General features: G+C 45.4%; 1 protein-coding gene across 1 annotated transcript in view; it reads right to left on the bottom strand.

The window, feature by feature from the left end:
• Positions 1-296: 296 nt before the first annotated feature.
• Positions 297-15,748, bottom strand: part of MYZAP (myocardial zonula adherens protein) — a 476,299-nt gene continuing 460,847 nt past the window's right edge. Inside the window, exon 16 of the mRNA XM_085644097.1 lies at positions 297-2,219. Coding sequence (XP_085500223.1) covers positions 2,108-2,219 — 112 coding nt within the window. The 3' untranslated portion in view covers positions 297-2,107. The remainder of the gene's footprint in view (positions 2,220-15,748) is intronic.

Here is a 15,748-nt window from a genome sequence, read left to right on the forward strand (position 1 = left end):
TCCGGTGTATTGCGCTTTCATGTGAACAGCAGCTACTGTGTGCATGGCATCGAGGGCTAATCTGGTGTATTGCTCTATCATGTGAACTAGATACAGATAGTGCAAGGCCTAGCATGGATACTGCTGCAGATCAGGAGCGCAGCTCGACTGCTTAGGTCTAGCATTGTCTCTCATCAGTTGCACACACACATTTGCTTTGTTGGTGGGTTTAGTAGGGAAGTACACACATGCTGGGTCTTTCGCTCTGAAGAAGTTTTCAATGGATGAGCCCAAATTGTTCTCATTATAAGAAGGTCTAAACATGTGATGCAACATTTATTAGACAGATGTGCATTTTTGATGTTTAGCTTTTAGGCATTACATTCATACAACTGGTAATTTTACATACAATGTGAAAAAGACGTGAAAAACGTTATGCCATTTAAATTGAGCAATAATCAAATTCCCTGATACTTCGTAATATGTTATGTCTTTGGCCTGCCTCGTGTGAATGTTGTGATACGTATATGTATTAAAGGCAATATCTCAATGAAAAAATAAGAGCATGCTTCCGTTATTAGAATAATTGATAAATAAGACACTACTTCTGTGAAAGGAAATGTGCATCGTTTATGGGGCCAGTTTTTGAGCAGGAGGCACACCTTTTATCCTGAATTAATCAGCTCTGGTATTTCACTGCGCCTTTCATTCTAACTGATTAAAGCCTCAGCAAAACAAGGCAACAGAACGAGTTTGTAGTTTCAACTTTCATATACATTTTCAAAGCCTCCTGGTGAGAGCTCTCTAGCGCTACTCATTCAAAGTTCAACAGTTCTGGGACTGCCTACACAAAGTGTAACATCTCTGGCACTGCTTACACAGAGTGTAACATCTCTGATGCGGTTTACACAAAGTAAAACAGTTCTGGCGCTACCTACACAAAGTATAACATGTCAGGCGCTCCTTACACAAAGTGTAACACCTCAGGCCCTCCCTACTCGGAGTATAACATCTCAGGAACTCTCTACACAAGGCATAACATCACTAGCGCTGCCAACACAGTGTAACACCACTAGTGCGGCCCACACAAATTCCAACATCTCTCTGTCACTGCTTACACAGAGCGTGATGTCGCTGCTGCTCCCTACAAACGTACAACATCTCTAGTGATGTGTACACAACGTTTTGTTTACATTTTAAGAAAAAGAAATGTTTGCAACACTGTTGCCAACCTTTTGTAGCTCATTGTGGGTGCCTGAGTGACACTGGCTGCTTTCTAGGCCGCCAGAAGGCAGCCTTTCAGATACAATGAAATGTAGTGACATGGCTGCTCGATGCAAATGTTTTCCATCGTGTGACTACACCCTGTCTACAAAGTGCCCTCGCACACCAGGCCAGTCTCAACAATGTACCATGCATCAGATATCTTTTCACAGGCAGTGAGCCGACTCCCATCACCCCAGAGTGATGCTTCCCGGCAGCTCCACCAAGGCTCCCACCTTGCAGTGTGAAACAAGTGCACTCTGTTAGTTCCAGAGTGTGCGCCTCACTGAGTGCCTACCCCTGGTCACGAGCCTGTGCATTGATCTCCTGCATGACAATGTACACGTGGATCAGCTTAAGATACTGCCTGCCAGTATAATGGAAAAGGAATATCAGAAATGTAATACAACCTAATAGAGGCCATGGAGCTAACAACATTTAACACAACAGGTTCATTGATATAGTGCTTATGTACACAAATAGTAATATAAATAAAACATCTTTCTTACAGAAATAGCATTTAGGTCTATGCAATGTGGAAAACATTTTGGCAAAAATACACAGGATGTTCTCTTAGTCGAGTACTTGAACAATTCCCTGGTTAGCTCTAGTAGTGCCTCTTTGAAGGGAGCCTTGCTTAATCAAGGGACACTGAAGAGAGCACAAGGGTGTGGGGTTGGGTTCACAGTTTGCGGAAGATGTTGAATGTGTGCCCCAGGTGAAGTGGTCTCTGTATCTGGAAGCCCCAGGTGAAGTGGTCTCTGTATCTGGGGGCCCCACATCTCACTCTCCGCTGCCTTTAGACTGCCGAAGGTCAGAACTCTGGCCCTCCCGTAAGGGATGCGGTGAAGGGTGGCTCGTCTTCTTAGGTTGCCTCTGTGCTCTCCGCAGATAACTGAAGAACTCTCATGTACGGGGTGTAGGATTTTCGCAAGAGGCTTGTGGCTTCAATTGCTCTGCCGCTGATGCCACCGAACCTATTGGAGAAGGAAAAGGAAATAATCCTTATACCACAATCAAAGTAACAACTACAGCCTTTTTGTAGCTACCTTCATACTTGCATATCTGAGCCCTTTAGTCTTTCCAAAATATGTTTTAATATCGACACTCGAAGGGAGAAAGTTACTCACCACAATACCAATGTTCCTCTTCAGTGAAAGGCTCCTTGATATTGCAACCTCATTGGGAATCCTGAAGATACCTGGAGTCTCAAGGCTACTGCTTGTAAAGGAACTATCAGGGGGGCCCTGCATGCTCCACTCACCTGCACGCCTCTTAGTCTAGGACCTCACTCTCCACTCTCACCTACAGCCACACACTGCAATCTGTTATCAACCCCCAGGTGGCAGCTTCTAGCACATCTTGCGTCTATACCCTCTTTGCGTCTGCCCTGTCATTAGGTGCAAAATGATCAGTGATCTAAGTGCAAAGGTGATTTAAGTGCTAGGGCCAAATAATTAGTGCTTCTTGCAAAACAGTCAGTGACCTGGGTGCTGATATCATCCAGCCTAAATGTTTTATACAGGAAGTGAAAAGTTATTCCCTACTATTTGGGTGGCAGTTTACGTAAATGCCATCAGTGGATATTTTCTTTAACACTCGTGCAGTGCATTTGAAAGCCTAATAGGTGATTAACACAACTGTTGGAAAACCTGGAATATTTATTATTAAATATCCGAAATTTATACTAATTAGTCAGTAAAAAAAGATCCATCATTTTGTTCTTCTCTCATTTGTTTACTCTGTCCATCCAGTGCTTTGTGCCATAAATGTCAATCTGTTAGGACACCTTTCTGTATGTAAGGCCTCTGTGCAGATGCACAGAGTACATATATAGGAAATAAGACTGCATATTGTTCCATCGGTTTCGGAACCATGGCTCAATTTTAGATTCCACATTGTTCCTGCAGAAGAACATGTTATGTATAAAATATTATTAGCGCCATCAAAATCTAATTTGCAGAAGCCTGAGCTGAAAAGACCACTTGTGAACGTTAGTTCTGGTTATTTAGAGCCTTTGTTACAGCTTGGAATTATGAAATGCAGCCTTTCTGATCTCAACTGAAGTTAATTCCAAAAGCCATACACATCTCACACCCTGTACCTCTTCATGGACACTGGCGACCAGCTGCTACCTCAACAGACTGACCTCTCAGTGCCGGGATTGGGGCAGTGGGCACTTTAAGGGCTGGTAAAAGGTGACTTTGGTTTGGGTGGATTCCAATAACATTCTTTCCATTAGAAGAAAGGAACAAGGAGAAGTGGAGGAGCGAGGCTCCATAGAGTCTGCTTTAAGGAAGGAGATTTGTTTTAAAGTCCAATAGTTTGAAATGGAGCCCCCGCGTAGAGGAGGCAACAGAGATCTTATCTTGTCTTCTATAGCAAAGACAAGGACTTAGCATTATGAATTTCCTGTACATGTAGCTATGGAATAGTGTTGCAACAAAGTATATATTCTAGACACAAACCAAACTGCTTTGCTGCAAAGCTGGAAGAGGGAAGCTTGGACATTTTATTAGGTTTAACTAAAGACTGACTGAGTTACCCTTTAAAATACCCTGCTTAACTAACTAACTTCCTCTGTTCTGCATGGAACAGAGGAAGTTACACCTACGTTATGGCGAGTGTTGAGCTAAGATCCGTCTTTATCTTCTCCAGCCCTAGTGGCACCAGTCTATTGCTGATCCACTTGGAAGTGGACATTGCTCGATGACCTAAAACAAAGTTATTGACTGTGGAATAACAAAAAACTAATCAATCTGGCATCTGTGAAATGCGCTACTTACCCGTGAGGGTCTCAAGGCGCTGGGGGGGAGGGGGGTGGGAGAGGAGGAGGTGTGTGCAGCTCTGAAACAGCCAAAGAGCCAGGTCTTGAGGCTCTTCCTGAAGGAGTGCAGAGTGCGGGAACATCTGGTGTTGATCTGGAGCTTGTTCCAGGTCTTTGCCACAATGTAGGAGAAGGCTCTTCCACATGCTCTGGCTCTGTGGATACACAGGGTTTCACTGAGGGTGAGGTCGGCGGAGCGGAGGTCTCTCTTGGGTATGTGGAAGAAGACTCTTTCGTTGAGGTATCGGGGTCTGATTTTGTAGAGGGATTTGTAGGCGTGAGTGAGTAGCTTGAAGGTTACTCTCTTCTCAATGGGGAGCTAGTGGAGGTCTCAAAAGGTGCTGGGAGATGTGTTCAATTTGTGGGATGCTGAGGACGAGTCTGGCCGCGGTGTTCTGGAGTTTGCGGAGCAGGGATTTGATGTTTCCGGCATAGAGGGCGTTTACATAGTCCAGTCTGCTTGTTATGAGTGCGTGGGTCACGGTCTTTCTGGATTCGGGGGGAACCACTTGAAGGTCTTGTGAAGGATGAGGAGGGTGTTGAAAGCACAAGGAGGAGATGGCGTTGATCTGTCGGGTCATGGTGAGGGAGGAGTTGAGTATGATGTTGCATATGATGCCAAGGTTCTGGTCGTGGTCCGTGAGAGTGGGGGGTTGCCAAGGGCTGTGGGTCACCAGGTGTTGTCCCATGCTGAAGGGTGGGTCTGAGGACGAGGACTTCTGTCTTCTCTGAGTTGAGCTTCAGACAGCTGATGCTCATCCAGGATGTGACGTCTTTCATTCCTTCCTGGAAGCTGAGTCTGGTGGTGTGGGGATCCTTCGTGAGGGAGAGGATGAGCTGGGTGTGGGATACTATGTTGAGTCCATGCTGTCCGACGATGGCGGCGAGGGGAGCCTTGTAGATGTTGAAGAGTGTGAGGCTGAGCGACGATCCTTGGGGTACTCCGCAGTTGATCTCTGTGGGTTCAGAGCGGAAAGGTGGGAGTTTGATTCTTTGGGTTCGGCCGGTGAGGAAAAAGCAGATCCAGTTGAGTGCAGTTGCTTGTATGCCGGCGTCGTAGAGTCTGGCGGTAAAAGTGCGTTGGGAGACGGTGTCGAAGGCTGCAGAGAGGTCTAGTAGGATGAGGGCCGCGGTGTGGCCCTGGTGGAGTAAAGTGCAGATGTCGTCTGTGGCGGCAAGGAGGGCGGTCTCGGTGCTGTGGTCGCTGCAGAATCCGGATTGGGACGAGCCGAGGATGGAGTGGTCTTCGATTAAGTTCGTTAGCTGGCTGTTGATGATCTTCTTGGTGACTTTAGCTGCAAAGGGGAGGAGAGAGCCTGTTGTTTTCAAAGTCTGTCGGGTCTGCAGAGGGCTTCTTGAGGAAGGGCTTGACTTCTGCGCATTTCCAGTCGCCGGAAAATGTGCCGGATTCGAAGGTGGCGTTGATGGTGTGTTGTAGCTCGGGTGCTATGGCGGCTTTGTGGAAGATGTGTGGTGGGCTGCGGTCGGAGGGGGCTCCTGAGTGAATGCTCTTCATGCTCGTGGCGGTGTCTTCGGTGGTGACCGGGGTCCAGGTGGAGATGGTAGGCTGGCTGGCATTGCAAGAGGTAGGTGTGGTTTTTGTGCCTGGTGTCTGTTCATTGAAGTTGTCAAAGAGGGACTTGATCTTGAGATGGAATTTGTTGCAGAAGTCGTGGGAGGGTGTGACGTTTGAGGCTTCGCTGGGGGGTTTAGTGAATTCCTGAATGATGCTGAAGAGTTCCTTTGAGTTGCAGGAGTTGGCGGGGATTTTGTTCTGGATGTAAGTCCTTTTGGTGGATCTGATGCATTGGTGGTATTCTGTCATGGCATTCCTGTAGGTGGTTCGGTCTTCCAAGGTTTTGCTGTTTCTCCATAATTTCTCGAGACGTCTGCAGGTGCATCTGGATTCTCCGAGGTCAGTGGTGAACCAGGGGGCTTTCATGGGGCGCTGTCTGTCGGAGTTGCGGAGAGGGGCGAGATTGTTTGTGCAGTTGGTGATCCATGTGTGTAGTTCGTTGGCTGCAGAGTTGATGTCGGTCATGGTGGGAGGGGGATCGTGGTTGAGGGTGGAGTTGAGGTGCTCCTCGGTGACCTTGCTCCATTTCCTTCACGGAGGGCATGGGGTAAGTTTGTGAATGGTGTCTTTATCAAGGGAGAAGTGTACGCAGTGGTGGTCCGTCCAGGGGGGTTGCGTGGTGAGGCTGAAGTGGATGTTGTTCCCTCCTATAAAGATGGGGTCGAGGGTGTGTCCTGCTTTGTGGGTAGAGGTGGTGACGAGCTGTTTTAGTCCGATGTTGGCGAGGTTGTCCAGGAGGGCGGTGGAGTTGGGGGTCGCTGAGGTTGTCGTGGTGGAAGTTGAGGTCTCCGAGCAGTATGTGGTCCATGGAGGCAATTGTGTGGGGAGCGATGAGGTCGGTGATGGTTGTGGTGAACACAGTTCGTGGTCCGAGAGGTCTGTAGGCGAGTGTGCGGTGTAGGGTCGTTTCGAGGCTGGTTATGATCTGGAAATTGAGGTGTTCCATGGGGGACGAAAAGTCGTTCGTGCTGTAGGTGGTGAGAATGAGGGAGCTTTTGTGCGCAATGGCGAGTCCTCCTCCTGGGTAGTTGGGGCAGTCCTGCCTGTGGATCTTGTATCTGTCAGGGATGGTGGCAGCGATTCGGGGGCAGAGGTGGAGTTGGTCCAGGTTTCCGTGAAGAAGGCGATGTCTGGCGAGAGGGTGTTGAGGAATTCCCAGATCTCTACTGCATCTCTGTGTGTGCAGGGAGGGTACGTTGAGGAGGATGCACCTCGGGGGTTCAGGTGCTCTGGTGTCCGGCGGGAGGGCGGTGGCTGTGGGGGTTGGTGAAAATTTGTCGGCAGGAGAACTGGCCGTGGGTGGTGTACAGCGTAAAGAGCTGGCAGTTGTTGCTTCTTCCGGGGTTAAGCGCTTGGAGAGTCATAGCAGCTGGTGGTCAGACAACCAGGGTCCCTGGGGCTGGTGGGGCGCAGACGGGCTTGCCTTTTATTTATTTTTTGAATTTATATATAGGCGCAACAGCTACCCAAAAAGGGTTTCCCGGCGCCCGTCAGAAACAGCAGAATAAGAGAATGGAACCTACTGATTAAAAAGCCAAGTTTTATGTGAATTACGAAAGAGTGTGAAGTTGGTCTGGGTACGAAGAGACAAAGGAAGGGCATTCCACAGTACGGGGCCCAAATACGAGAAAGAGCGGCCACCCATGCGGGATAGTCTAACCCTAGGCACCTGAAATTTGGCCTGGGTAATAGACCGAAGGATACGTGAAGGCAGGTAGGGGCGAGCTAAGTTTTGAAGATAAAGGGGAGCTCTGTCATGCTTAATTCTGAACATATAGCTCATAGCTTTAAACTTGATCCGGTTTTCAACCCTGAGCCAATGAAGGTCCCTCAAGGCACCGGAGATAGAGGCTGATTTAGGAACTCGGCAGAGCAATCTGGCAGCGGAGTTGTGTACCCGCTGCAGCTTACGTGTCACATCTTTATTGGCTCCCAGGTAAAGGATGTTACCGTAGTCTAGCCTAGATGTAACAAGGGCCTGGACTACGGTTCTCTGGGTGGGGCTGGGTAGCATCCAAACAATTTTCCTCAGCCATTTCAAAATGGTGAAACATGTTGTAGCAACCTTCATGGCTTGTTGATGCATAGATAGTGAGTCGTCAATAATAAAGCCAAGGTTGCGAACATGATGGGAAGGTTGCGGCAATGCACTCATTTCTGTAGGCCAGTGTTGCGGACCCCAGAGATCTTTATTTTTACCCAGTACCAAGACCTATGTTTTTTCAACATTAAGCTTGAGAAAATTGGTGTGCATCCATGATGCCACTTGCTAAGCCCAGTCCGAAGAGCAGATTGCGCTGAAGTTTTTCCGGCAGAGAGAGAGAAAATAATCTGGGTGTCATCCGCAATGAAATTAGCGACAGCCCAGCCTCCTCAACGATCGTTGCCAGGGGTCTAACATAAATGTTAAATAGCAGAGGACTAATAATAGATCCCTGGGTAACTACATAAGGAGAAGAGTGGGTCTTAGAGTTAGCAATGGAAGAAAAGACCTGAAAAGTATGATCAGTGAGGAAGGAAGTTAGCCAGCTGAGTGCAGGGTCAGTACCCCTATGGATTGTAAGGCCTTTATCAGCACGGCGTGGGACACCGTGTTAAAGGCCGCACTCAAATCCAATAAAATAAGAGCTATCGTGTCACCTGCATCCAGATTCTGGCGAAGCATTTCTGTGACGCCAAGAAGCGCGGTCTCAGTGGAATAGCCGGTCCTGAATCCAGATTGAGATGTATGGAGAAACCTATGAGTTTCAATAAACTGGGTCAGTTGGCCGTTGATGTGCCTCTCTAAAATCTTAGAAAATACAGGAAGCAGAGAAATAGGCAGATAGTTCGAAGACAGCGTATGGTCAGAGCTGGCTTTTTTCAGCAGTGGGGTGACCATTGCATGCTTCCATTCAGAGGGAACAAAGGACACCTTTAAGGATGCATTTAAAAGTTCCATGATAATTATAAGTGCCGGCGGTTCAAGCTGCTGCAGTACTGTGATCGGAAGAAGCTCACGTGGAGACCCAGATTTGATACTACCTAGATGCTGTTTAAGGGTAGTAATATCAAGTGGTGACCAATTTTCCAATTTGTTGGTGGAGTCCATGATGTGTGCGTCACTGCAATCAAACAGAGAGCCTGGTTGAACGTGAGTAGATAGTGGCAGGTCAGGATAGGAAGACTTATTGCCGACCAAAGCGGAATATATTGCTTCCACTTTGTTTGTGAAAAATTGGGCAAGGTCCTCACATTGCATTTCATCCAGACTGGGGGGAATTGGTTGGGTTGCAGAGCCAGATAGTTCTTTAACCATCTTAAACTGTGTTTTGGGGCAGTTTTTAGCATCTGTTATAGTTGAAGATGCTAAAGATGCCTTTGATGCGCCAGCGGCACGGCCAGCATTAAATAGGGAACAGTAGAGGGAAATGCAGCTGGGAGATGGGAGCGGGAACCAGCAAGGGGGGGAGGAGGCGCTGCTGGGCAGCCGCGGAGAGAAAAAACAGCACAGAGGACACGAGCAAAAAGAACAGAACAAGGCACAGAAATAGAAAGAATACATGGAGGAAAAGAATAAAAGGAAAATAAAAAACAAAAGAAAACAAATAAGAAAAACAACAGATAACGGGCACAGTTAACACAAAACCAAACAGAGAAACAAAGGCAGAAGACAGAAAGGCTGGCTGAACAGACCAGCAGAAGCGCAAGGCTCTCCCACTGGACCACCAGGGATAAGGTGCAGGCAGGAGCCTGCGGGCAGAGTAGGGCCTCAAACACCTACCTGGACAGAGAGGTGCTGGGGCAGAGGCAGCGGCGCGACGACGGAGCTATACGAGGGGAAAGCAGAGTTCCCTGACCTGGTGGTCAGAGGTCTAAAGTTCTGAAGGCTTTCTTTCAAGGTAGCAGTTTTACAAGAGCTCCTTGAGAACGGAGACAACCTGCCAGGACAAATAGAAAATACATGTGACTCAGTGGCTTCTGACTAGTGGTGCTTCTCACTCGATGGCTTCTGGGTCAGCATTTGAGCAATGGAGGAGCTCCTGGGGGGCGCAACCCTTGGTTTTTTTGTTGCTCACATTGTGCCCCCTGCCTCTCGACTATAAGACCAAGAGTAATGAATGTGCGTGTGTTTTACATTTGTAAAAGCAGCAGCCCTTTTCCAGGCTCGGCATAACAGGTAGCTATAACTTCCCAAATGAGATAGATGCTGCATCTAAAATGTCAAACTTCGCAGTTCATTTTGTCGACCATCCTTGCGAGAGGGCCGGTGTGGGTTACTAGCGGGCCCTGACAGCAGCCGCACATCACCGCAGTCAAGCTTCACCACCAGTTAACTTTACTAAACTGCAGTTTATGGGACGAGTAGGGGACTCAGGAGGGATCCCTGGATTGCATACTCTTTTTGTAGTGAATATTGCTATATTATCATAAGTATACACCGAGTGAAATGTGGCCTAATCTAGCATAATTTGTGGTATTTCATATTACGTTTCTTACTCCAAAGTGCCAGAAATGTCGCCACGTCATGTAATTGAGCTGCGATTCAGGTAAAAGTCCTATTGCCGGAGCATTGGAGGCACATAAACAAACTGAACTCACGCAGCTGCTGTTTACATCATGCACACTTTAGCAGTTTTTTTAACCACCCAGTTTATCCTTTTCTCCAACATTGAACAGGAGGATGCATTTCGCACTAAAAATAGTACTGGATCGGGGTTTCATGCGATTTTGCGTTATTTTTCAGAAACTCCATGTCATTTTCACAAAGGAGATAACACAAATTTCGCAACGGTACAATAAATTTCTCTCCACAATTCCAGAGCTATTCCATACCTCTTAGAATAGATAAATCCCAGAATGTAAAGCGACTTACATACCACAATGGCTCAACCTGACCCAGCAGGAGGAAAGAAGAGGAAAGCAGAGATATAAAGATTTACAATATCCTGTGCATTTTCGCTCCCAAGCCTCTGCATTCCTCCTCTAGGAGGACACTACCCCAATATTCAGAGATCAGAATCCCCCTTTCTACACGTGGGAAAAGCTATTAGTAGAAAATTCCTGGTTGGGTCAATTTGAGAGGCATATCTTGACACTGGATGGAAACCTTACTGATGGGTACAGACCACTGGCCAGCAATTCCGTTCTTATGCTTATTAGCTCTCTCTTCCCTCACAAAGTTTTGGGGCACGTATCAGCGAAATAGGGGAGACTGCGAATGTCATGTACAATACATTGTGCTTTCAGTGTCGCTCTCATTAGTATTTCTATTCTTTTGCTAAGTTAAACACAGCCATAACTGTTCACCTGTCATAGTATCACTTCTTCTCACCCTCATAGGAAATCAGTAGCCCTTGCCCACTACCCCATCTGTGTCACATCTCGAACTTCGCAATAGGTGGAAATGTTTTTGCCACTGTACTCCCAAGCTCTGGAATGATCTTCCCCGGTCACTTTGTTCTGAGAACTCTTTTTAAATTTAAACATAATCTGAAAACCTGTCTAATTTCAGATATTGAGTAACGTCTGCCAGTTCTTAGAGGCTCCTTATTCTAAGCGCTTAGAGACGCCAGTGGATAGTGTGCCTTACAAATACTCATAAACGCATCATAACATCCGCACACCCAGTATAGGTTCCGTTGCCGGTTTCAAGATTGCTGCAAAAGATGCAGGCTTTCAAGGGCCCAAGTCCATCAAATAGCTCACACCACCATTTCAACCCTGGTTGTATTTAGTTCTAGGTCAGATTGCAACATCTTCGCGGATTTCAGGAGGATCGGCCCTCCCCTAAACACAGCTGCATGGTCCAAGAAACCCACATCACCATTCCTTTGTCCCTTATTCCTCTGGGCTGAGACAGGATTAAATAAGCCATCCCCTCTCTTCTTTTTCTCCACCATATTTCACAGGCCGACCGTAAAATAAAATTAGCTGAAGATGTAGGGAACCACATACCACAAAACAACAGTTTGGCAGACAGAAGTGTCACATACAGAACTCACCCTTCTGTGACTGTGTCACAATAAAAGTTCTGGGTCAGCTGAGGCAGGAGTCCATTGCCCCAACTGGAACACCCCTTTCTATCTTCACCGCCAATTCCCGCGTGAATCGTCCGCTGGCCTGCTGCCTCCCAGCATTCACAGTGTTAGTTGCAGACTTCCTGATAGCCTCAGGCCTCTCAGTGTCTTTGTTCCACCACTACATCTTCAGGCCTCTGCTGACCTGTGGAGCTGCCCAAACAATGTCAGCATGTTGGTTTTGTGGAACAAAGCTACGCCCACCGCTGCTGAAGCCAGGCATTCCCTGCTCACAGCATATCCGTGGCTGGGAAGAGAGCAGGGACTCCTCTTTACATGCCTGCACTGCCCCAACCACATGTTTCTAGGTCAGAGGAAGCAGGTGGTGAAACGGAGTTCTAGCATGGGCACCAAGAAAATGTAGCTTTCTTGGATCCTGCTGGCCCCAACCTCCCTCATCATTTTTTAAATAAATATTACAATAAGGTCAATTTCTTGGCTTTATAACACACCAGAGCATGATATGGGATGACAAGTTCATGCACTTTAAAATATTGTGTGTTCTTATATAAAAACGTATTTCAAACATATCTACACGTTGTAGTAGGTCTTTGTTGCATTTTTGCTTGTAACAAGGACAGCATGCAACGCTCTGCTTTCAGCTGAACCATTACTTGAACGCGTTTTATGCCTACCTTCCTAACCTTTATTAGCTTTATTAATTTTAGACCTCAACAGAGATCAACACAACAGTAGTTCCTTCATTCGCACTTTAGGAAAATGCAGAAATAAAATTGTTGACCGTAAAAACTCATCTTCCACACAAACAGATCAACCAATAAAAGCCCCTTCATTGCAAATAGCACAGTATTATATAAATTATATAATGGAAGCGATTAATACATTTTCACTTCAAAAAGTATGTCCAATATAGTTGTAAAAAGCTTCTGGAGAATGTAAGAATGGCATAATAACCAATGAGTTCATTGGCGTTCCTTTTCTAGGCTGGGTATGTTCTTGTGTTCTGTGCTCTCTACGTCTCCATATGGCACAAGTGGCAATGGTTGGTGCAATCCATCATCTACTGGAGAAGCGTCGGGCCTTTAACCCCTCCTTGAATTGCAGGTTGACTTGAGGTTTCTTGTCTGCGCTGCAAGAGAGTTCTTTAATTGTTAATTGTTCTGCCTGTGCAGTGAATAAGGCCCCACTTATGCGCCCATTGTAGGGTGGGATGGTCAGCAGTAGTTCTGGTTCATGAACAGATGTTTCCCCCCCTATGTAACTTTGCTGCTTTACTTGGATAAAAGAAACTCGCAGCCCAATATTTGGGATAAAATTACTTCATTTCATATATATCTTTAAACCTAGGCTTGAGGGATAATTTGTAATGCGTTTGGGAGGCTCATTGCTGTTTCTGGTTTCTTTGTACTAGAGGACTCTTATTTGCATCGCAGACATGGATAACGTTTTGTATGATAAAGCCTGTGACTTTGCGAGTTATATAAAGTATGATTTTCAACCTTTTTTCTTCCAATCAGATTATCTGTCATAACATTTATATCTACCTGGAAGAGGCAAGCTGGTTAAATGAAATGAAGAACAATTATAGATTTCCGATGAAAAGGCTTTTTTCGTTTTCCTAATGACTTTGACACCGTTCACCAATCTGCACGAAATTTTCAGGTTAAAAGTTTCATTTAATATGTTTAGGATGGATCTTTTGAGTGGGGGCCAAAAATAGAGGGAGCAAGAAAGCGACTTTTACCATTTAAATTTCTCATAGGATTTTTTTGCTCTGTGAAACAAAAAAACACAAACAAAATCGCTGAATAGAAATATAGATTTACACCAAAGTTTGCATGAAAGAATAACTTTTCTCAAGAAAGTGCCTTTACTTTGTTTTGATTCAATCATTTATGTAATTTACCAGAAATTAGCATTAGGATCATGTTTAGTGTAGGCCTCAATTTGAGCTGACCAGCCAATTAAGTTACACAGATAAAGATACCTTGACAGTCAAACGGAGATTTAAAAAAAAATTCTTACAATTTAGGGACGTTCGATTGATTAGCATTAAATTTGGCAAATTCATAGCATATTAAGCTTACTTTTGGCATTTCTAATTTGTATAGGTTTATCTAGGGAGCAGAGTTAAAAGTGGTGGGTGGAAAGTATGTTTATTTGATAACACCTTTGGCATCATTTCACAAATCCACGTGGAATGTGGATGGCGTTTAGCATTTTCACTCTACAGTGGGTAAGGTGAGTTATGTGCAGACACATCATTGGGGAGTAAAATTAGAAGGGGGGCATGAACAATTTAATTTGCTAATAACGTTGGGGATCTTTGATAAATCTGCATGAAATTTGGCATGCTGTTATCAAAATGAAAATATGTGCCGCTAACTCAGATTTCATGCTGCTCCAACAATTAGGGGAGGGGAGGAAAGTATCATTGGTATGCAGATAACTTTGGCACAGTTTTACAGATCTATACAACAATTACCACGGTGTGCTTGCTCATTATACTTTGAGTTTCATAAATATACTTCCAGGAGCCGGGACGCTTAATGGAATGATCAGAAACGCAGGGTTTTCTATTTTAACTCCCATAGGAATCTTTGCTGTCCACAGTACACAATAATACCAGAATTGGCAGGAAACTGGAAGTTTACTCAAAAAAGGCCTTTTGCTTGAATTGGTTTAAACCCATTCAGTGGTTTTCAAGAAATTAGTATGACACAAATGTGTCAAGGGCTAGAAGGAGTTAAAAGACAGAAATATCTGTAACCTTATTCTGCGGTCAGTCTTCAAATCTGGGTTCACACACCGTCCAGTCTTAAATTTAAAAAAAAAATAAAACACTAAATTGGACAACGGACCCCTTTGCACCTGTCGTCCATTTTAGGTCTGTGCTCCAAAAGTTTTTTGTCAGCCAACCCAAAATGAGATCTGCATATCCTTAAAATAAACAAAAATAAAAAAAAAAGTACAGAGCCTGGCCATAAGCCAGGCATGGTGACTTAACTTGGTTGGGCTAGGCTTGGTCAAACCAAGTTTTGCCAAAAAGATCCAAACCGTTGATGGGGGTAGCACCGCTGTCCTCTGGGCTCAGGTTGGGGGGCTCAGAAGTGACTCCTCTTCCGCCAACCGGATTTTCCTGCAGAGTTCACAGACCCTGTGACTGGGTTTGTGCCCCTCGCCCTTCACTGAGGTCTGCGAACCTAGCAGAAGGTCTGTGAACCCGGAGCAAGGTTTGCTGGATCCTTGTTGGAACTGCTGTGGGAGTCACTACCAGAGTAGCCTGCGGCAGGTTGGGCATAGGGAACTGAAGGAAGTGGTATATGAACAAACAAACACAAAAAGTCACTCAAAAAACTAAAGGTTAAAGTCAAGCTATGCTTAGCTATGATTAGAAACAAAAAGTGTGAAGACCTTCGTTTTCTTTGAATTAATCAATGAATTTATTATTTTTTCATTTATTTAAACTTCCATCTATAAGAATGATTTGTAACTTCAACCATCTATTAGTGACTAGTTTTAAGAAATTTCTCCACACCATTCATTGAAACACATCAAACATACTTGTCAGACATCCCATTCATTCCTATAGTGTCATCATACACATACATTCCCGACACATTCTAAAATAGACATATCCCGCAATTAATTGATGAACAAAACAATCGAATTTTTTCTATTAGTCTCATGGAGGGTTTCACATAATTTGGCAGTATGCAGGCCTTCATTCGGAGCATGAGTCATTCTGCCCAATGTTTTCTCTAGAAAGCCCCAGTCCACTCGGTCAAAAGCCTTCTACAAGCCCGGCGAGAGAAGGAGGACCTGGGAATTCGTGGTGGTCACTCTGTTCATCACATTTATAGCCAGGCATATATTATCTCCTGGGTGCCTACTGCGACAAAGCCTGCTTGACAGGGTGATATCAATGTCAGCCAAACCCCATTCAGCCTAGTAATTAAGATCTTGGTTTAACCAAGCGTGTAAGAAAAGTTGCATCATGTAGGATGTGACTCCCCCTGTGTCAAGAGCATAGTAATAAACGATAGAGGGGTGAGGGGACTGGAGAAGGCTTTATAGAAGATA

The sequence above is a fragment of the Triturus cristatus genome, chromosome 3_1 (genome assembly GCF_964204655.1).
Source record: "Triturus cristatus chromosome 3_1, aTriCri1.1, whole genome shotgun sequence".
In the NCBI taxonomy this organism is placed as follows: Eukaryota; Metazoa; Chordata; class Amphibia; order Caudata; family Salamandridae; genus Triturus; species Triturus cristatus.